Raw genomic sequence first — 22,465 nt, forward strand, 5'->3', positions numbered from 1 at the left:
CTCCTGACTGGCTGGTGGGCGTGGCTTGTAGGTATAGCGGAGTGACACCAATTTGCATGTTTCTCCATTATTAGTGTAGACTAGAGGCCTGGTGCACAAAAATTTGTGCACTCAGGGGGGATGAGGAGGTCCCTCTCCCAGCCTGTACCCTCTCGCAGTCTGGGACCCCTCAGGAGATAACGACCTGCTGACTTAGGCCTGCTCCTGGGTGGCAGAGGTCAGGCCCAATCCCTAGGTGCAACCCCTGGTCCGGCTCAGAGCAGGGCTGATTGGGGAGTTGGGGCACCGCCCCCTGTCATGCACAGAGCAGGGTGGATCGGGAGTTTGCAATGCCACCCTCAGTCATGCTCAGGGTAGGGCCAATTGGGGGGTTGGGGCACTGCCCCTGTCACACTCAAGGCAGGGTCAATGGAGAGGTTGTGGTGCCACGCCCTGTCACGCACAGAGCAGGGCCCATCAGGGGGTTGGGGAGCTCCCCCCTGTCACACACAGAGCAGGGCCGGTCAGGGGGTTGAGGAGCTCCCCCTGTCACTCACAGAGTAGGGCCGATAGGGGAGTTGGGGCACCGTCCCCTGTCACACACAGAGCAGGGTGGATAAGGGGGTTGGGGCGCCACACCCTGTCACACTCAGGGCAGGGCCGATGGGGAGGTTATGGCTCTACCCCATCACACACAGAGCAGGGCCCATGGGAGGGGGGGGTTGGGGTGCCGCACCTTATCACACAGAGAGCAGGGCTGATCAGGGAGATGGGGCGCCTTCCCCTGTCATGAACAGAGCAGGGCGGATAGGGAAGTTATGGCCCCGCCCCCTGTCACACACAGAGCTTCAGGGCGATCAGGGGGTTGGGGAGCTCCCCCCTATCAGGCACAGAGCAGGGCTGATCAGGGGGTTGGGGCACCTTCCCCTGTCATGAATAGAGCAGGGTGGATAGGGAAGTTATGGCCCCGCCCCCTGTCACACACAGAGCCACAGGGCAATCAGGGGGTTTGGGCGCTGCCCCCTGTCACGCTGATCCCGATGCCAGGAGGCCTCTCTGCTCCGCTGATCCCAGTGCTGGGAGGCATATTACCCTTTTACTATATAGGATAGAGGCCTGGTGCATGGGTGGGGGCCGGCTGGTTTGCCCTGAAGGGTGTCCTGGATCAGGGTGGGGGTCCCCACTGGGGTGCCTGGCCAGTCTGGGTGAGGGGCTGAGGGCTGTTTTCAGGCTGGGACTGAAGCTCACAACTGCCCCTTTTTTTCTTTTTTTTCTTTTTATTTTGGGCCAGCTTTAGCTCTGAGGCTTGGCTCCAGCTCTTAGGCCTCCGCTGCTGAAAGCAGGTATCTGGTTTGTCTGGGGTTTATAATCGAAACACTGTTTCAACTCCAGCTCTGAGATCCTGGCTGGCTGAAAGCAGGTTTCTGGGGTTTTGTTTAGCTTCTATATTTGTAACAATGTTTCAAACTGCAAGCTCAGAGGCCAGCAGCGGCAGGCGGGGAACGTTGGAGTCCTCCGTCACTGAAGCAAGGAAGCCTCATGTTCGCTTCAAGCTGCCTGGCTGCCGGCTGCCATCTTGGCTGGCAGTTAATTTGCATATCTTGCTGATTAGCCAATGGGAAGGGTAGCAGATGTACGGCTAATTACCATGTTTCTCTTTTATTAGATAGGATAATAAAGAGCTAATATGCTCATTAGACTGAACAGTAGAACCACCCAGAGGACCTTCCAAATGACCATCCAGACGACCCTCTGGATGAAGCCAGGGCTGCGAGGGTCAGCTGGGGCTACAAGGGCCGGCAGAGGCAGCCAGGGCTGCAAGGATTTCATGCATCCGGTCTCTAGTTTTAACATAATTTCCTCAATAATTACCAGAACAAGTGGAGAAAAAAGAAAGATACAGAATTTGAATACAACTATCAACATTCACAGAGCCCTATACCCAACAACTGCTGTACTCATGTACTTTTCACATGCACAAGGAGCCACTGACCAGGATAGATCATATGCTGGGCCATAAAACAAGTCTCAAAAATTTAAAAAACTAAATATATATTCTCTGACTATGATGGAATTAAAGTCGATAGCTAAAAGATATTTAGAAAAGTCCCAAATATTGAGAAATTAAGCAACATACTTCTATATTACATATGGCTCAAAAAATTACCTGGGAAATTTTAAAACATTTAAAAATAGTTAGTATTGAAAACACAACATACTAAAATACCAGGATTCAGCTAAAGTCATGCTAGAGGAAAATTTATAACTTTAAATGCTAAGATTAGTAAAGAAAACAAGATTTAAAATTAATGACATATCATTCTACCACATAAAGCAAGTAAATAAACAGAAAAATACAAAGTGAGTAGAAGGAAGGAAACAAAAGATAAGAGCAGAAATAATAGAGAAAATCATGAAAGAATGGTAGCTAATCACTGTCAGTTTTTCTACTTATGGAATTTGTGCTTCCTGTTCATGCAAACATTAGCACTGTCAGAACACCTTTATCTTGAAGAGAATACACCAGAGTATATTTTCACTGAACTTGAAGATGTTACTACCACCTGGTTCTTTGAGGTCCTTATATCACTGGAACAACCAACAGTTCAATATTGGTAGGAGTAATCGTCACTGGTTACCTTGAGAGTAGGGGTTATTGTTACGCAATGGAGTAAGCAAGGAACATAGCCAGGAACCTGGGGATTCTTTGAAGCATCTCTTGGTGCTTCCATGCCTATTGACAATGGTGAACACCCAACTACAGGAAACATGACCTGACAAGGTCAAAGAAGATCTCTCAGGTGAAGCCTGGGCTGCCCTCTGAGGGAAGAAATCTAGGTCAGCCAAAGGGTTACCTGAAGATGAGGAGGATCAAGACTGGGTGCTGGAGGAGAAGGCTGATGAATATCAAATATGGCCTCAAGGCCCGAAGTGTTTGGAGCTTGTTTCACTAACCATTTTGTAGTAAGTCTTTGTGGAGTTTTGGCTGGCTACCATCGTGAAGGGACTTTGACATATATGTGACTTAGAAGTAAATGAGAACATGAGCATATTTGAGTGGTGGAAGGGGTCAACTGTTAATGGACATCACTCGTGCTATTCTATATTCTCTCAGCACCATCTCTCTCTCTAGCCACACTTGCAGAGACCAGTTCCAACAAAGTGTTGATCTGTTTTGCATAGAGCCTTGCTTCAGGCCCATACTGCATTCCCCTGTCTCCTGCCCTGGGTTTCTCTGATGTGATGGCATGGCACTGCCACAGGAACTCCCTGGGCACTCAGGCATGTATAACCTGAGAGGGGGGCGATCATGTTTGTGGGCCCAGCTTTGAACAATGGGGACAGGCGTTCCTTCAGAAGGTCCTATGATGTTATGGATCCCCCAAAGTGGTGGTCAATTTAATAAAAACACATTGTTTTATTGACTTTTCATCCTTCTCTGTTTTACTTCATCTGCCCTTTAGCCCTGCTCCCTGGGATCACCTTCCAAATGAATTGCCTTCACTCAAGTCTTTGTCTCAGCCTCTGCTTAGAGAAAACTTGGTCTAGGACAGGGGTGGGCAACCCCTGGCACGCGTGCCAAACATGGCACGCCAGTAACTTTTGCTGGCACGCGAAACCCTCTCTTATAATCTTCCATTTACAATTTTTTTCTTAATATCGATTTTTTTATTTTTCAGATAAATTCAGTGTAGGTGCATCTTAGATAAATAAATAATTTTACATAACAAGTTATCTTAAAGACCATAGACATGGATTGATGAGAGAGGGGAAGAGCAATTTCTATGCCTCTGCCTTAACTCTCCCTGCCTTCCTAGATCCGACCAGTGTTTTGGTTTCATCCACATACTCTTGTGAATCTTTGTTCTCAGTGATGAATTTTGTTAAGTCTCGTAGTAGGAGTAGCCTGACGGATGAAAGTAGTAGCTCGTGCATATCTCTGAAGGTCATGAAATATAAACCTGATGTAAAATCTCTGTCATCAGTGATGCAGCAGCAAAAGTCCCACTGATAATATCAAACGGAGTCATAAAGTTTTCTGTCGGACTATCAGTGTACATGTATACATTAAAAAAATAAATGTATTTTTTATCATCATATACTGTGTTTTTGTCGCTCAAATGAATTTTATTATTTCTTCAAGGTTCTTCATATACGTACACCTTAAGAGATATCAAGTAGGCGTAACATGTTCTCAAAAAATTAGGGTTGGCACGCAGAAGAATTTTGAGTCAGAGATTTTGCTGATTTTGGCACGCACTCACAAAAAGGCTGCCCACCCCTGGTCTAGGATATGGATCTTCCTAACAGAGAATGCTTTTCCTCTGCCCACCCAGAGCTACATGCATCCTTCATTTTCTTTATAAACCATGCTATGCAACTAGAAGTGAGTGCGCTTGGATGGGGCAACACCACTTGGGAGAATTCAGGCTGGCAGGTTTCCAGAAGACCTTCTATCTTGTTGGCTTCATTGCTAATAGCCCCATTTTTGCCCCTAGTTCTTTTACTTTTAGGACTTTGAAACAACACACCCAGTTTCTTTAAACAAACAAGGAAAGCAAAAATCTAGCTCATCTTTCCTCATTAACCCTGCTGGTAAATTTCCAGGGTTTAGTAAATAACCCGTGTGTGGAAGTGTTCCCCCTTACCCTTCAGTTGTTGTCATTTATTTTCTTTGCTATTTACAGAGTCGTGAAACCTTGTTTTCTTTGCTTTAAATGCAAAAGACTGTTTTCTTTGGCACAGTCCCAGAGTACAGCAACGGTTAAATTTGCTGCTGTGTGAAAGAGCCGGATTTGTTTAGAAGTTACGCAAAAGGCCGTGAGAGCAGGCGGCCTGGACGATAGGAAGTAACCCCAGGAAGCTCGGGGTATTTTATTTCCTGTCCTTTGTGCCAGCATGCTGGTTTTTCCTGGGCCAATAGTAATTTGAAGTAAGGTCAAGATCTATTCTAGTTGGAATCTCATAGGATATCAGGCACATTGCTTTCTTACAAGCAATTTCTTACCCTTCCAAAATCAGAAGAAACATTGAGGAGAAAACGACATATGTAGCTCAGGGTTCTACGTGACAAATGGCTCTTGACAAGCTTCTCAGGCCAATCTTGGGAGAGTAGTCTCCCTAACAAAGAAAATGAATTGACTGCATACATACACATCCATCATACTTGAAGACTGTGTAAAAAGAATAATAATAATTCAATAAAAAATAAACGTCAAAGGAATACAGCAACTGCTCCCAACTGATTCCTAAAGAGAAAAGAAATTAGGAAGCTGGAAATCAGGAGGCTCAAGAGTGAATGTGAGGACTGATATAGAGACATTGTAAACAAAAGGTTACCTCTCAACATTCAATGATGAGTGACAGCTGTGCTTTTGAAATGCCAAAGGTTAAGAAATACAGGGTTCTCAAACTGGAAAGGTCAAAGGATCATGTACATTGACCTTGGGTTGGAGGTTGGGGTTCAGAAAAGGGCGAGGGGTAGAATTTGCCCCAATTTGAGCTATCTTCACTATCAAGATTGGGAACTTTCCTGAGTATTATAAATAACATGTGAGAATATGTCTAAACATGGAATTGCACTTTTGAGTTCCCTCATCTATTTGAATCTTAGGAGAATTAAGGAAAACAACTGGAAAGTCAAAGGCATTTACCATAGAATTGAAAATAGTGGTCTTCACGTGAAGAGTTCTCATTGAACTTTACTTCCAGAAGCACTGTTATTCTGATGCTATCAGCATGGGTTCCTGCCTTCTAGGTTTTTTTCTTTATGGAACATTTCTCTTTATTTACTTCCAGGACAGTACCTGGATTCTGCCACATCATTAGTCCATCCCAATGGTCCTGTTCCATATATTATCTTCACAATAGTTTATTTCACTTTCTGCTTGAGGATATGTAATCACGTATTTCACTTTCACTCAGATTGGTGATCTATTGTTTCTCAGTATTAAATATTTCTTTTGATAATTTGTAACATTTTTATTTACCTTATTCTAACTTATGAAAAAGGATCATCATTAATGACTTCCATCTTAAGATATTTAAGTTGTAAGTAAATTTACTAGAAAGTGACCTTAGAAAAGACTGGTTTATCTGATGAAGACCAGAGTTTAGAAGGCAAAAAAAATTAAACTTCTTAGGTTTAATTTTTATAAGATTATAGGGGATGAAAAGTGATGGCTGAGTTACCATTGGTGTCAGCAAGGATACCGTTAGGAAATATATGTTGCAATTTTAGAGGCCTGATACTACAACAGTCTTTCTTATTTCACCACATGATAACCCTCTGGCAATTAAAAGTTAAAGATAAAATCATTATTTTTAAAAGTAAAGTTGGTTCATTAAGTTAAACAGCTATTTGATGCAATAACAAACTTAGTTGAACTATTTCCCAATATATTAAAAAACTAAAGGCCCAGTTCACAAAATTCATGCATGAGGGGTGGGGGGAATTGTCCCTCAACCTGGCCTGTGCCCTCTCCAATCTGGAACCCCTCAGGGTATTTCTGACTCCCGGTTTAAACCCAATCTCACAGGGATCAGGCATAAACCGGCAGTCGGACATCCCTCTCACAATCTGGGACTACCAGCTCCTAACTGCTTCTGCCTGCCTGCCTGCCTGATTGCCCCTAACCGCTTCTGCCTGCCAGCCTGATCGCCCCCTAACTGCTCCCCTGCAGGCCTGATCGCCCCCTAACTGCTCCCCTGCAGGCCTGATTGACACCTAACTGCTCCCCTGCCAGCCTGATCACCCACAACTGCCCTCCCTTGCCGGCCAGATTGCCCCCAACTGCCCTCCCCTGCCGCAACCCGCCTCCTCCACCAGGACCTGCCTCCTCTGCAAGAGGCGCGGAGACGCCGGGACTGGCCTCCGCTGCACCACGCAGAGCCACAGGACCTCCAGGCCTCACCGTGTGGAGTGGCCACTGGGCCCCGCCTCCCCTGCGTGCGCAGCCATCTGTGGCGGCCATCTTGTGACGATGTTGCACAACAGCGTGACACCACCTAGGCTTTTATTATATGGGATACCTGCCTGTTTAATTAAATTTTCCATTTTATAGCTAGAAGTATAGACATCAAATACAGAGGCAAAACCAGGAGAATCAACTGATGAGCACTTTTTTGACAATTATAAAGGTTTCCTTCATTCCACTTTAGTTCACTAAAAGAATGTCAATATTTTCTGTGTCTCAACTTGTTTCCTTCTGCTTTAACTTACTTTCTAGGATTGCAGAGAATATTTCTTTAGTCTTTTATGTATTCTTCTCATTCTTCTCCCCCTCTATTCTTTCATTTTATTGTTTTTTTCTCTGCTTTACATTTTCAATGTTTAGAAAAACAAAAAGGAAAAGCCACAACGCTTACCATTTCCACCAAGGACAAGTATAAGAACATGCCAGCAGTAACTGTCAGGATCCAATTTTGAACACAAGGATCAGTTGATACTGAGAGGCCAACGTACAGTCCTATGAAGGCAGTTAGAGCACTTATGAAATTCATCAGGATGGCAATTTTAATAGGAAGCCCAGAGCTTAGGAGCACAGCAAAGTCTCCTAAATTTTAAGGAAAAAAAAAAAGAGAAAATGTAATGATCGATTCACAGATGATGGCTTTGTCAGAGTAATGTGCTATTAGGTTGTTTCAAATGTCAGCAACTGGGATCAATTTTATAAGTTAAGTTGAATGATCAGTTAAGAAGCCATTTTCCTATATTTCTCTAGGAATCATAGCTAACACATTACACAATTAGGAAGTTACATTTCAAGAGTTTTATTCCTTTTACTGCTCCCGAAGATAGTGTAGCGGGAACTGTGACATACTCTTTAGTTTCTAATGCCCCGCTGGCCTGTGGCACTTTCAGCTTAGATAAATGCAAAATAAAGCAAAAGGAAGGAACTCTTGCCTTTCGTGACAGCATGGATGGACCTGGAGATTATAACGCTAAGCAAAATAAGCCAGTCAGAGAGAGAGAGAAACACCATATGATCTCACTTACATGTGGAATCTAATGAACAAAATAAACTGACAAACAAAATAGAAACAGAGGCATGGAAATAAGGAACAGAATGACAGCTGTCAAAGGGGAAGTGGGTGGATCAGAGAGGATATAAAAGGTGAAGACAATGGCCAAAGAACATATATATATATAAATTTAAAAAATAAAAATAAATAAAGCTCTTGCTGGCCCAGGGTTTCTAAATCTTTTTGCTTGGAAACTTGCCAAGCAAAATTACAAGGTAGTACACATGGTGTGGGCTTTCATCATTTACTTATGTCAGAACTGCTTTCGGAAAAGAGAAAACCACTTAATATGAGATTTTAAAATCATTGCCAAAGTTGATCAGGAAAACAAATTTTTTTATTTGGAAAATGTTTCAAAGCCTTGATGATTTGAAAAACATCGCATTCTCTCTTTTCCTCCAAAAGAAGAATGGCCTGTTAATCTGAGAGCCTCTATTTCTTCGCTTTTAGTTTTCAGGATTGAGACGAAGCTAAAACTCAGTAAAGACAGCCAAGGGACTGAGTTTCCTAGTTCCATTGTATAATTGGTCCAATGTATAATTGGTCTTAAAACATCTTTGCTGGCCTGTCACCCATTGCCACTCTCCCCTGTGGTTTTATTGTAGTAGGTTTAAGCAGGACCATAGAATAGGTCCACCCAGACCAGGCACATTTCAATGGATTCAGGAAGAGCATAAACTGCTTCAAGAAGCTTGGGTCAGTAGTGAGTTGACAATAGGTCTTCAAACAATAGCCACTAAGCACAGAGAACAGGGTTGGCCCAAGGGGACAATGTAGGTCTGAAAAGGGGAGCAGAAAGAATGACAGCCGGAGTCCTCTTTCTAAGGTACATATGTGCCTGGAGCCAGCCTCCCCCATTTCTGGGTCTGTCTCATTAATGTATATTCTAGCTCATCTTGGTTCTTGGGAGGCAGGATTTGAATTTCAGGGCTATTAAGATTATCCAGAAAAAGAGTCTTATGCACATCTGTTACCATACGCCTGTCATATCAATTTTACAGTTGGCTTTAGATGTCTTGTATAAATCCGGTTGATGAAACCATGGTTTGGCTTTCATTTAAATATTTTGTCTCATTGGCCTGTTTGCCGACATCATGGGTAAAGTTCCCCAGTTGATGTTTTCCCACAGTTACTATGCAGATTTTAAAGTTCTTTAAAGGGAAGTTTCTCTGAATGACTTTCTCTCACATAGAATTCTCCAGAATCCAGAGTCACTTCTGGCCCTGGGAAACATAAAGTCCAATTAAATTTTATCCCAAGGTACAGGATTTTTTTTCTAGCTCTTTTCTGCTTTTTAAATAAATTCTGGAAGAAAAATATTCATCTTTTCATCATATTTTGTAAAAGGAAGCCTAGGAAACCATTGCTAGAAATCTGTTATGACGTTCTCAACCAGCAGGAAACAGTTAGACTTACCCATTTCATGTGGAATTTCATGACACAAGATAGCAATTGTCGTGGTTATTCCAGACTCTGATGAAGACGAGAAGGCTGCTCCTATCACGAGGCCATCTGCAAAATTATGCAGACAGTCCCCCACCAGTATCATTATTGCTAACGAGCTCATGGGTTGGCCTAAAAGATCCAATAAAGGTGTGAGAAGCATTAAAACAGCATTATATATTTCATGGAATCTGTCCAACACAGCTAACTTTCCCATCCACTTGTGACATTCTTAAATTGCATCAGATTGGGTAACCCCAATTTGTCTCAGTTTTCGAAATAAGTCAGGACTGAAGATGCAAATGCGTTAACCGATATACTGTCACTTTTTTAAATGGCTCTATTTTTTAATGAGATAAATTGTGCACTGGCACTCACTATTCTATCACCTTGTCCAGCTGTGCCAAAATTAAAATATTTTTATAACCTCCCAAAATACCAACAATGACCTTGCCATGTGTGTCCTTTGTAAAGCATTTTAAGATAACTTAAGAACCTCCCTGCGGAATGTCATTAAAATGAAGTCTTTTTCCAAAACTGTCCCCTCTGAGTCAGACTGTCCCTAGTGGCAACCTGCAGGAGTGCCCTTTCTGCCAGGGTGTGACCACTGTTTCCCTGTCTGGTAATCACCCTGACAAAGTGTCTCATCCACTGGCCATTGGTGACCCCGGCAGAACCACTTCCAACTCTGCTGATGCCACAGTTGGCTCTGGAACAACTACTTAATGTTCTTATCTTTCTGACATGTCAGTGTGAGGCCAGCTAGACATTGAACAAAATATGGAGACACCGTTTTCATGGGATTCTACTGCATAATATACACGATCTGATTGGTGAAGAGTCAATGAGCTAATGTAGATTATAATGGGGTTAGTTATGAAATAATTTGGATCATAACAGGGTTCAAGTTTTTAACACAGAGAATTTCTGTTTTCCAAAACCTAAGAATGTATGTCAGCATAACAATTAATGGAGTTGCAAAAGGTATTTCCGAGATAACATTCTGACAGTAAATGACCTAGGCATACCATTTGATGAGAAAAGCCATTAAAATCAAGTGTCTTCATCTAAAACTTCATTAATTACTCACCTGCTCTCCATTGGGTGACAGGTGTGAGTAGTAGCTACTGTTGCTGTTAGAACTGAACACAGCATTCTAATCATTGTACACTCAATAAAAATAGGAAGAGGGTGCCTCCTGACTTCTGTTACATGGTCTGAGACCACAGGGGGACTCTGTTACGATATGGTTTGCTCTTTTATTTGGGAGGATATAACCTGACTCATTTCATGTCCCACATCAGGAAATAAGTAACTTCAGTCAAGTTAACAGAAGATATAGCCCAGACGGTAAGCCAGGAGATAACTGTTTTTGACTGTGTTGCAAAGATTTCCCATGCATTTTGCTTCTAACAATCATGCTTTATTTAGAACTATCACTGTGAGACTGACTTATATCCTCCTTGTAATTTACTAATTCATTTTATTTTTTATTAAAAATAAGAAGATACCAGGCAACAGTCATAAAAACACAGGCTACCAGTACATCTCAAATTATTGAATTCTGGGAGTTCTTGTTGGCTTTGCCTGGAAACTCTCAGAATCTAATAATGCTTACCAGGTCCTGAGCTATTCCTGCTACTTTTCAGAAATAAAGCTCTTCTTTGTGAAACCATAATAAAATGAAATAATTTAAAATAATACATTGGACAACATTGCAGCATGCAAATAAGTTGTAATTCCCACATGTCTACATGTAGGTAGTATTGCTATTAATAGCATATGTTCAAAGTGGAAAATTTCTACCCAGCTTATATTCTAGTAAGAAACAGTGTGGCTTGTTTTTGTTTTCTGTTATTTTATTATCTCTGATTATAGGTTTCTAAATAACAAATCATGGACATGTAATAAGCCACAAGACAAGTTACATTTTTGCATGAAAGCAAGAGGAATATGTTGGCATATTGTTAAGATAATTGAAACATTATTCAGCAGAAGGTAAACCAAGCGTTCACTGGTGATTTAGTGTACTCATTACAGAATTATCAATAATATTTACCTTTCCTTATGTACCTGGCAGTCATATTGGGTTACATGTTTCTGACTTACCAGAGATTTTCCATGGTGGAACATGGGCTGGACCTCGTATCATTTTGCTTTCTGTTTATTTAAATCAAACTGTGGGTAGGATTTTCACATCCTGTCTTTGGAAACACAAGCTGAACTCTACCAGTGAGGTAATATGAAATACGTAATCAAATATTTGAAGCTAATTCAATATGTCCCTGGCAGAAGGGCAGTTGAGTAATTGAATTCGTTTTTTTTCACTATTCATTCTGTATGCCAAGCTTGATATCTGAAGTGGATAGATATGAGGCCTATAAGGTATTTTAATAGGACCACTGTTACTCCCTGATCTAGCATCTGTTCTTTGCTTCTAATTTGACTGAGCACATCCTTCTTGCCTCTTGCTTCCTTTCAAAAACAAAAACAAAGAAATGTCTATTGTCAGGTATTCTAAAATATCTCCTAGAAATGAAGATTTAAAAGGAAAAAATTTCCCAACAATGTCCTGAAAGCAGAATTGGACACACTCTGTAACTATATATTTTGAATCAAATAAATAAATTACAGGAATATATCTGACACGTTTAGAATGGTGATCCATCCCAACCACACCGCAAACTATAAATAAATACCATTCTCATTTTAATTATCTCATGCATCAGTGTCTGAAGCATGGCACGTTCTTAAATGAATGAAAATGTAAGAAGACACATAGGCACATGCATTGATAAATGATCACAGAGAAGTTGTTGGTACATTAGCATTTCCTCAGTGCCTCAATGCTGGAGCTTACTAGCTATGTAATCTTGGGCACTGACTTAGCCTCTCTAACAATTGGTTGCTTCACTTGTATAATTTGGATAATAATTATTCTTATTTTATTAAACTGTAGGAGGGTAAAATGAGATAACCCGTGCCTAGTTTTTAGCACTGTGCTTGGCATATAATAATTGTTCAATAAATGGCAACTATTTTTATTATTGGGAAACTAACTTATTATAGTAGAATGGGAATAACTAATCATAACTTAGCATTGATCATGTTTAACATTAAAACACTAAGAACAGTGTGTCACAAAAAGGTAACATAACTGAGAAAACTGGGACAAAGATTCAGGAGCAACTGATAAAAACTAAAACAGACCAAAACATTCTAAGAATTATTCACAAACATAAGCAAAAGGAAATAAACTTCTATCCAAAATTGGTAAATTATGTTCAGAAAAGGATTGGTTGAAAATTACATCAACAAATAAGTTGTAGAATAAGATGTGAATATTAAGGTATCACTGATTTGAACTCCACCAGCTTAAATGGTAATATCACAAATGAGATAGGCATTTATGATCAATTTTCAGTAGACAGTGATAGAAGACAAAAAAAGCAATGATGCCTTCATACTTCACAGGAAGTGCAAGGCTTAGTCATCATGTAACTATGATTTTAAAGGAACTCTGATAACCACATATGTACTTACACTAATTGAAGTTTTTAGAAGATCAGTTTTAAGCAATTGGGGGAAACAGCATTTTTTAAAGAATGGAGTAAAGTTGATATTAATGTTTGGTATGTTTCACAGACCAATGGGAATAAACCTATTAAAAATTCTATTGCAAAAATTTTAATAATGAAATACATAACAAATTTTTGACATTTATTTCAAAGCAGACATAACCTTTATCTATGACATTTTCTACATTTAATGTTTAGCTTTTATGAATTAGTACTGACATTTTCTTTTTTGCATATATCAGTAGTTTGTGTATTGTGGGGTAGTATTGTTTTTTTTCCCCTTTTTATTTATTTTTCCCCATTACCATTTATCTCCCCCATACCCTCTCCCAGCTCCACCCACCCCTCCTCCCCCACAATCACCACACTCTTGTCTGTGTCCATAGGTCTTCCTCTTTTCTTCTCTGTGAGTACTCACATTTTCTGTTGGAGGCTGTCATACCACCTATAGGAATTTCAGCCGCCTGGGATTCCTCTGGGCCTTTCTATTTTAAATGAAAAAATAAGTGATAAAAGATAAGCAATGGTCATCTTTTTTGTTGAAAAAATGAAGCATCTGAAGAGTTATGTTGATTTTTAAAGGATAGTTGAATACTCTAGAGTTCTCAACCTTCTGGCCCTTTAAATACAGTTCCTCACGTTGTGACCCAACCATAAAATTATTTTCGTTGCTACTTCATAACTATAATGTTGCTACTGTTATGAATCGTCATGTAAATATCTGATATGCAGGATGGTCTTAGGCGACCCCTGTGAAAGGGTCATTCGACCGCCAAGGGGGTTGCGACCCACAGGTTGAGAACCGCTGCTCTAGAGCATATTAGAACTTCTAAATTTCACAGACACACCTAGAAGGTACGGCTGGGAATCTGAAGGCATTTGCATCATCTGCCTTTGGGTGCAAGTAGCCCTCAGGGAGAGCAGAGCCCTCCATGGAGCGCCAGAAGCTACCAAGACCGTCTGTAACGCAGGCTCCTGAATGATGGAGCCTTTATGAAACCTAAAGTTGTTAAAAAAAAAAAAAAAAAAAAAAGATTCTTAATTCTTGACCTAATTTAGCTCTTCTCCTGATTGTAGATCTAAAATTCATCTTTTGATCTTTAAGCAGAATGTGTATTGTGGGTGGAGAAGTAACCCATGCCAACACATACTTCATTTCCTTCATCATGCCGTAATATTCTGATTTTCTTGCTTTACCAGTCAGTAAGAGAATCTTGGTGATTAAGAAGGTATATTAACAGAATGAAAAAAGACAAATATAATCATTTTGTAAAGTTTTCTCATCCTTTGATATGCTGGGGAGGTGAGATTTCAAAATGGATGTCTATGAGTTAGGATTATGTGATTTTATTTCTGAGACTGACTCATGGTTCAGTTCCTTGGAAAGTCACTTTTCCTCCCTCCACCTCAGATTTTTATTTTATTATATGAAAAGAATAATTTTTACCTGCTTTTAAATATGTTATTTTGAAAGCACATTTATATAATTCCATCAACCAAAATTGTGGAGACTTTGAGACAAATTTAATGTGAGACATAGCATCTTTTTTAAAAAAACATAAAACAAGAAGTAAACTTAAAGTTCACATGTTAAATAATAGCAGGCATTCAAAAAATGTAATGATAGGAAGTTTCTTAGAAAAGAATGCTGAGAAGAAGACCTGAAGGATATAGGTTAAAGGAGGTAGACAGACCTCTTGCCTGAAATTGGTGTATCTAGAATGATCCCCCCCAAAAATGTATTTGTTTTTTTTTTTATATTATACTAGAGGCTCGGTGCACAAAAATTTGTGCACTTGAGGGGTCCCTCAGCTGGCCTGCACCCTCTCGCAGTCCAGGACCCCTTGGGGAATGTCCACCTGCCAGCTTAGGCCTGCTCCCTGGGGGATTGGGCCTAAGCTGGCAGTCAGACATCCCTCTGGCAGCCCAGGAGACATCAGACATTAGTCAGACATCCTTAGGGGCAGGAGAGGCTCCCACCACTGCTGCTGCACTGGCCAGCCATGAGCCAGCTTCCATCTGAGCGGCACTCCCCCTGTGGAAGTGCACTGACCACCAGGGGGCAGCTCCTGCGTTGAGCGTCTGCCCCCTGCTGGTCAGTGTACATCATAGCGACTGGTCTTTCCGCCATTAGGGTCAATTTGCATATTACCCTTTTATTATATAGGATTAAGGCCTGATTATAATCAAAAGTCACTATGGTTCCATTAAAAGTCAGGAGTTCAAATATTTATTTCAGGATATTTTTCTCCAAAAAGCTATATAATATCATACTCTGTAAAGGAATTTAGAAGCAAATATCCATAATTCCTCATTGATTGGAAAGGATTGTAAATTCCCTTCCTGCCTGAAAAATGAGAAATTGAACCAAATAGTTCTTAAAGTTCATATTATTTCTATTTGTTTAGCTTTGATCTTGCAGCTTAAATAATAACAGGAATGGTGAATATATTATTAATGAACCAGCATATTCAAATACAGCCAAACTCTTTAAGTTAGCATCAGAGATCCTCCTATACACATCTTGGGGTTCTGGACCCTTCAATCAAACATAAGAAATGGAGTCTACATTTAGAGTGATTTTTAAACTAATCTCAGCCTAAAGTTATCTTCTTTCCAACCACATGTGAAATAAACACAACAGGGCTTTTAAAATCAATTTTAAAGGAACTGTTTTGTTCCTATCTTTGAATTAGCTCTAGATCTGCAATCTACTGCCTGACTTCTGTTTTGCTGTGTTACTGCCTCAGGAATAGCTTACTTGTCTCTACTCGGTTAGGAATCTATCCTTGAACTGTAAACCCCTTCCCCAGGGCCACGGTTATAGGAGGCAAGTTTTCTGTCTCTTACATATTACTTTCATATTTTGCCTGTTTCTTAGAATTACAATGGGAATACTGTTTTGAAGCTGATTGGATGTTGTGTTTTGAGAATTCATATGGACAATTTTGTTATGAAAAATACAATGCAACAGAAGGCACTTAATGAGACATCTCATTGGGCAGACATCCACATTGTGAAATGAACACCTAGATGCACTCCTAGATGCACTAATTCCTCATTTAACACTTATTTACATCCACCTAGCCATGGCTAGGGATGACTCAGAGTGCAAAACTAAGTCAAGGTCAACTGGTTTATGAAAACTTATAAACCAAATCATTAAGTTGCTATATATTATATCAATCTAATCCATACTTGTTTCAAATTGGTACAGATAGCAAAGATTTGAATCTATGGAACATGTTTTTTACACTTTAAAACAGCTTTCAGGCGCTTGGCAAAGTTTTCCAAATTATTTATCATGGTCAAGAATATAGGTAAGTCAAGAGTAGATTCTATATCTATCCTACTGATTTTCTATCTAATAATCAAGAAATAGAGGAAAGAAGGTAATCAAACTAGTATTATAATTCAGATCGGTAACCTACCAACGGGATAGTTGAAGCAGACTTGCCTCTGCCTGACTGGTCACTTACTTCAGAGTTGAGTGCAAGGTGGTGGGAATGTCCCACGTGCCCGTTAACCAATGGCACGCTCTGCTGGGTAAGGATGGTTTGAAATTAGTTCTGAGGGCGAAAGAATGCAGGTACAGCCTTTGTCAATTCCATGGTTTTGTTTAACATTTTGCTTTTTGGCCAAAGTGGTGGGTGACACAAAAAGAGGAATGGGAAATCTCACTGTGATAAAAAGTTGCTAAAATGCCTCACTTGGAGAAGAACAGGACTGCTTCATGCATATTCAGAATGCTTTAAGAATGCAATTTTAAAAGACTCAAACAGTGATGGCTTTTATAATGTCATTTTTATTTACTACAAAATTAAATTTTGATTTTTTTTTCTGATGGAGATACCAAAAGGATGATAAGTGAAACTGTATTATACCCTAAAACGACTAAATAAAAATCTACAGATTTTAGAAGCACTTGTAGCTTCTAAAACATGTGCGTTCTTTTTATTTTACACAATATCATGAATCTTAAAATTATGTTCTTAAAACTTATTTTAAGTTCCCTGAAAAATACAATGACAATCTGAATTAATGCTACATTTTCAGATTTTATTTCACTCATTTCCATCCTGGTTAAATTTCTCATTATTGCACATCGTTTGATTTGTTGGCTTAGCAATTTAGTTTTCCGAGTCCAGGGATGCTAATATATTGTGTATATGTGGTGATCTATTATTGTGGGGGTTTTTTATGCTTATTAAGATTAGAGCTGCTTTTATGGAAATTAATGTCCCAAACTTCTTTAGCAAGAGATGTGACTGAAGCTTGAATTGTCCATTTTAAGTCACATCCTAGCTTGGGGCGGAGGCCAAAAAGCAAACCTGCTTCATAGAACAGGAATTGTTTTTCAGGATTCTGTTGAAAATCTATTTATTATAAAAATTTTCAAATATACAGAAAAATGGAAAAAACTGTGATGTGAACACTTACATCTACTTCCTGGTCCTGTCAATGACATTGTGCTCGCTCTATTTTTATCACACATCTAGCCACCTAGCAACCTTCTACCCATCTACAGAACCATCTTTCTTTGATACATAAAGTAAAATTTTTGAATAAACTTAGGAATGATAATAAAGAAGTGCTGATATTTTAAAAGTCTACTAAAATTTGGCCTAAGCACAGTCAGGGTTAAGAAAAATCCATAGAAGACTGCAGAGCATCAGGACTTTATGTAAAGAAAACTTGCTTCATTATAATCCCCTGGAGTCTTCCAAAAGTGTTTACCTTTTAACCATCCACCAAACAGTTCAACTGTTTTCTTATTGGTCAAAAAAACCAAAATCATAAATTAACAACACTCTGTTTTATGTTTCATCATATATGTAGAAATTAATCAAATACAGGCCCAAATGAAAGCAATGATTCAAGCTAATTTTTTTTTTTTTAAAAAGGATTTCTTACAAATACCATTTCTGAGCTCCTTGTTTTTAATACTTTTAAATGTCCTTAAGATACAAAATAATGGGTAATTTTGAAGAATTCTCAAAATTTTTGTTTGCTTGTTTGGTTTTGATTAGAAAAGTCATTCAAAACATTGATTGATCGCTAAGCCTCTGGGCCCCTTCATTCTCAGACGTGAAATAGTCCCCTGTTTCTAACCTAGCCATGAAGGTCAGGTTGCAGATTGGAACAAGTACATCAACGAGCCAGCTACAGATGTTTCAAAGATTAGTAACCGGATTTACAGGGAAGTCAGAATGACCTGTGTATTCTGGAAATCAGAGTCTCATCCCTTACATAGACATCTTCATGAAAACGTCAATTACTTTTGAACAAGTACAATAAAAGATGGATATTATGAAGCCCCAAAGCAAAGGATATATCAAATTTAAACTACCTTGACATTTGGTGATACAAGAAGAATAAAACATTTTTCTATCAAGAAAAACCCATGGATGCCTCCAATTAGTCCCAACAGTTTCCAAATGTGACCTTTGCTTTCATGGAAATGCCCAGACTCTGAGGCTTCCTGCGTATGTAAACCAAGAACCTAAAAAAATAAAAATTTAAAAAAAGATAAGAGAGAGAGAGAGACATAAAGAAATAAATTTTGATGATTTAAATATTAATTAGTAGGTCCAGTATTGAATATATTCAACTTTCATTCTGGGGCACTCCATGACAAGTCCTGAAATAATTCGAAGCCCTGTTTGCTTTTAGATGTATAAATGCTTCCACCGCAGGGTTTAATTCCGTCAAATAAAATGTGTACAAGAGGAAAGAAGGGAGAGCTGTGAGTAATTTCTGCTTATGAACACAATAAAGCCTAAGCTTATTTCAGCAAGTGGCCTAAATTTTCATACATTCTTAGTCCTTTCGCTGAATTGTTTTCCAGGAGTTCAAAAATATTTGCATAGCAATGCCTTGTAGCAAGTCACTGTATTTTATATCCAGAACAAATACAAAGATACATTTCATCTGGCCTTTATTTTCCCCATGCCCCACTGCAATTAAAGAATATTTTTAATAATTGTTCAGAGAAGTAAAAAATCTGCCTGAAAGACATTTTCTGTTCAAGGCATACTATATGCCTGGCAATACTGTCAGGAACCTGAGACAGAAAAGGATACAGGAAAAGCATTAGGAATTTTCCTCTAGTTGACTCATCTATTGGTTGACTCACTACATTGGTTGACCTCATAATCTCTTATGGGCTAGTAATCATTATGTATCATATTCCTTTCCCAGGAGATGGCAATTTAAGAACTAACTCAGTGGTTTCCACATTTAGGGTGTTACTGACCATTAAAAAAGAGAAAAACAAGATTATATATGCACATATCTTATATGCATATATTTATACATATATGTATGCAATAGATATGTGTGCAAACATATATTTACACACAAGTGCATGAATGAGCATATACACTGAGTTACAAAACCAACATATGTTGGTCAACTTTTTCTTTTGGTAAAGACATTAACGGATGCCCACCTAATATTTGTAATTATGATCCTACATAATAAAGAGGTAATATGTGAATTGACCATCACACCCTCGCATAAGATGGCTGTCAGGGGAGGGGAGGGGAGGACGATCAGGCCAGCAAGGGAGGGCAGTTGAGGGAGACCAGGCCAGCAGGGGAGTGCAGTTGGGGGTGACCAGGCCAGCAGGGAGGGGAATTGAGGGTGATAGGGCCAGCAGGGAGCAGTTAGGCATCAATCAGGCTGGCAGGGGAGCGGTTAGGGGGTGATCAGGCTGGCAGGCAGAAGCTGTTAGGAGCAATCAGGCAGGTAGACAGGCAAGGGGTTGGGAGCCAGCAGTCCCAGTTTTGTGAGAGGGATGTCCGACTGCCGGTTTAATCGGACATCCCCCGAGGGGTTCCAGGTTGGAGAGGGTACAGGCTGGGCTGAGGGACAACCCTGCCCAGTGCACGAATTTCATTCCCCAGGCCTCTAGTTATTTCATAACATAGAGAATATTGTAATATCAAAGAACAGGAAAGAAACACAACCCTGGAATAAAATGCATATCTTTAAGTGGAATAAATTTAGCTAAATGGCATTTTTTTGTGGGGGGAGGGTCATTTCTCTGCAGCCCTTTGAACACTTGTCATGGATCACATTCAGGAACCTGATTTTTTAGCTTTCCACCACCTTTGTACTGCATCTTCCTCTTCCCAATAACTTTTGTCCTCGTCTGGCTCCTTGAATAAAACTGCCTTCCAAAGTTCATGAAACCCAGCTAATCTTTTCAGTTCCCCGCATGCCTTGTTTCTGCAGAGCCAGTCCACAGTCCCACCCACACCAATCCACCCCTGCTGCCGGGAGCGATGTCACCCCGACCTGGGGAGACCCAGGAGGCCTTCAGATCCTTTTGCCGTTTCCCTGGATCCTGGGAGCAAACAACTCTGCAGCCACCGCAGTGACCTAGAAAAAGGCCTCGGCCACCGCCTCAAGCCAAGAAGCCCTGAAATATTTCCAGAAAATTAGATTACAGGGGAAATTAAAACTAATAATGGTTTGTTTCATTTCTCCAATGCTCAATTGGCAATTTTCAGAATGTCTAATATTATTGAGCCTCTAAGCAACAAGAGTGACCCCGTAGGAAAGTGCCAGAGGCGCGTGGAAAATTTTAACATCTCAGACTTTCTGAGAGGATGGATCATTTGTTCATCACAAGAGATTTCAGAGGAAATGGGCACCCTCATCTGAAGACCCTTCTGCCTGAACTCATTTGCATCTCAGGTCCATTTCGGACAAAGAGCCTTACAACACTTCAACAGAGAGCCAACTTCCTGGTGCCTCCACTTTCCTTACAGGAGATCTGTACATTCTCCATTGGGCATGATGGCCCAAATGAGGAGAGGTTAATGATGCTACTATTACAGAGGTACAGGCAAAGTCAAGGGTGCGGATACAGAATAATGAGACAACCAGAAACTTGCCACCCCAGGAAACCATTTGCCCTCGGGGATGAAAAGGCAAAGGTTGGAAGTAATGTTGCTGAAGCTCAGTGGGAGGCGGAGCTGGGAGGAGGCCTCCATGGGAGCTGTGGGACTGCAGGGTAACTGCTGCTTCTACACCGGCGATTTTCAACCTTTGTCGCCTCATGGCGCGTACACTAATGACCAAAATTCTGGGGCATAACAAGAAATAGGTATAATTTTTATTCATTCACAGCAAATGGCTGTTGTGTTGGCTGCTGTCATTTTTTTATTTGACAATCTAAGGGAAAAGAGGCCGGTATCCCTGACTAAATATTGCAGCTTTTAAAAATTGCAATTTAAATGGCAATGGCACACGGGTTGGAAATCGCTGTTCTAGAGCAAGTACCAGAGCCAGGAGGGGGCAGGAAGATACACGCCCGCCCCTCACTCCTCCTCCCCTCACTTTCTGTTGGGCCTCACATTGGCTGAACCCAACAACAGGAACAGCCCGAGAGGGGCCTGAGGACATGCAATCTTCCCAGCACAAAAGGCAGCAGAGAAGGGCAGAGAATGAAACCGATGAGTTTTGGGGGCACTGGGGAAAGCCAGTGCGATGCTTACAGCCTGTTCCTCTTTATTTACAGGTAATTAGTAAGTGCTTACTGAATTTTTCTTAGTAGGAATCTACATCTGGTCACCTTTTTTTTTTTTTTTTTATTTCAAAAATAAGCATAGCGTGGTGAACATAATAATTGGTCATCTCTTTTTTCCTACACATGTTTTGCAGACATAATATGCATTTCCAAGGAAAACACTGGCCACTATGTCTACTCATCCAAGGTGCTGTGAAATTTTGCGTAAGTACCTCCAATTGCTAAACTTAAAGAGAAATTGGACCTACTCTATCTGACATGGAAGGGAAAAAAAAAAAAAAGCTTACCTGAGGGATAAGGTGGAGCAGAGCATCCCCAGAGAGCGTCCCCACAGCCAGGCCCACAAAGAGCTGTAGGATGAGCCTGTAGTTCTCCCCGCAGCTGTGGAAGAGGATCAGCGCTGTCCCGAGCATGGAGCCCAGCGTGAGCAGGGCCACAGCCACCGTGCTGTAGCCGTACTCTAAGCGGGAAGGAGAAGGCGAAAGCAGTCAGTGCTCACACCCTCTTGCGAGTGCCTCAGCTGGTGCAAGTGACAGAAGAATCTGTCTTACTGCACAGTCCATAGGGCTATGAAATTGTTTATGTGTTATACTGGGTAAAATGTTTTCATTTTTAAGAATGAGAAGATTTGCCCTAACCGGTTTGGCTCAGTGGATAGAGCATCGGCCTGCAGACTCAAGGGTCCCAGGTTCGATTCCGGTCAAGGGCATGTACCTTGGTTGTGGGCACATCCCCAGTAGGGTGTGTGCAGGAGGCAGCTGATCGATGTTTCTCTCTCATCGATGTTTCTAACTCTCTATCCCTCTCCCTTCCTCTCTGTAAAAAACAAACAAAAACAACAACAACAACAACAACAACAAACCAATAAAATATATTTTTAAAAAATCAATAAAAACATATT

The 22,465-nt window shown here is 40.5% G+C and overlaps 1 protein-coding gene across 5 annotated transcripts in view; it reads right to left on the reverse strand.

Annotated features, from left to right (window-relative positions):
* SLC39A12 (solute carrier family 39 member 12) overlaps positions 1-22,465 on the reverse strand; it is a 73,714-nt gene that overhangs the window by 15,459 nt on the left and 35,790 nt on the right. Inside the window, exons 6-11 of one of the 5 annotated variants that reach the window (XM_036345738.1) lie at positions 21,852-22,024; positions 18,376-18,528; positions 16,457-16,567; positions 13,444-13,510; positions 9,421-9,516; positions 7,348-7,535 (exon numbers count right to left, since the gene is read on the reverse strand). In XM_036345738.1, the coding sequence (XP_036201631.1) occupies positions 7,348-7,535; positions 9,421-9,516; positions 13,444-13,510; positions 16,457-16,567; positions 18,376-18,528; positions 21,852-22,024 (788 nt within the window). Of the gene's footprint in view, positions 1-7,347; positions 7,536-9,420; positions 9,580-13,443; positions 13,511-16,456; positions 16,568-18,375; positions 18,529-21,851; positions 22,025-22,465 lie in introns of all 5 variants that reach the window. The other 4 variants (XM_036345729.1, XM_036345719.1, XM_036345755.1 and 1 more) reach the window with 4 other exon arrangements.

Source organism: Myotis myotis, unplaced genomic scaffold (assembly GCF_014108235.1).
Source record: "Myotis myotis isolate mMyoMyo1 unplaced genomic scaffold, mMyoMyo1.p scaffold_m19_p_1, whole genome shotgun sequence".
In the NCBI taxonomy this organism is placed as follows: domain Eukaryota; kingdom Metazoa; phylum Chordata; class Mammalia; order Chiroptera; family Vespertilionidae; genus Myotis; species Myotis myotis.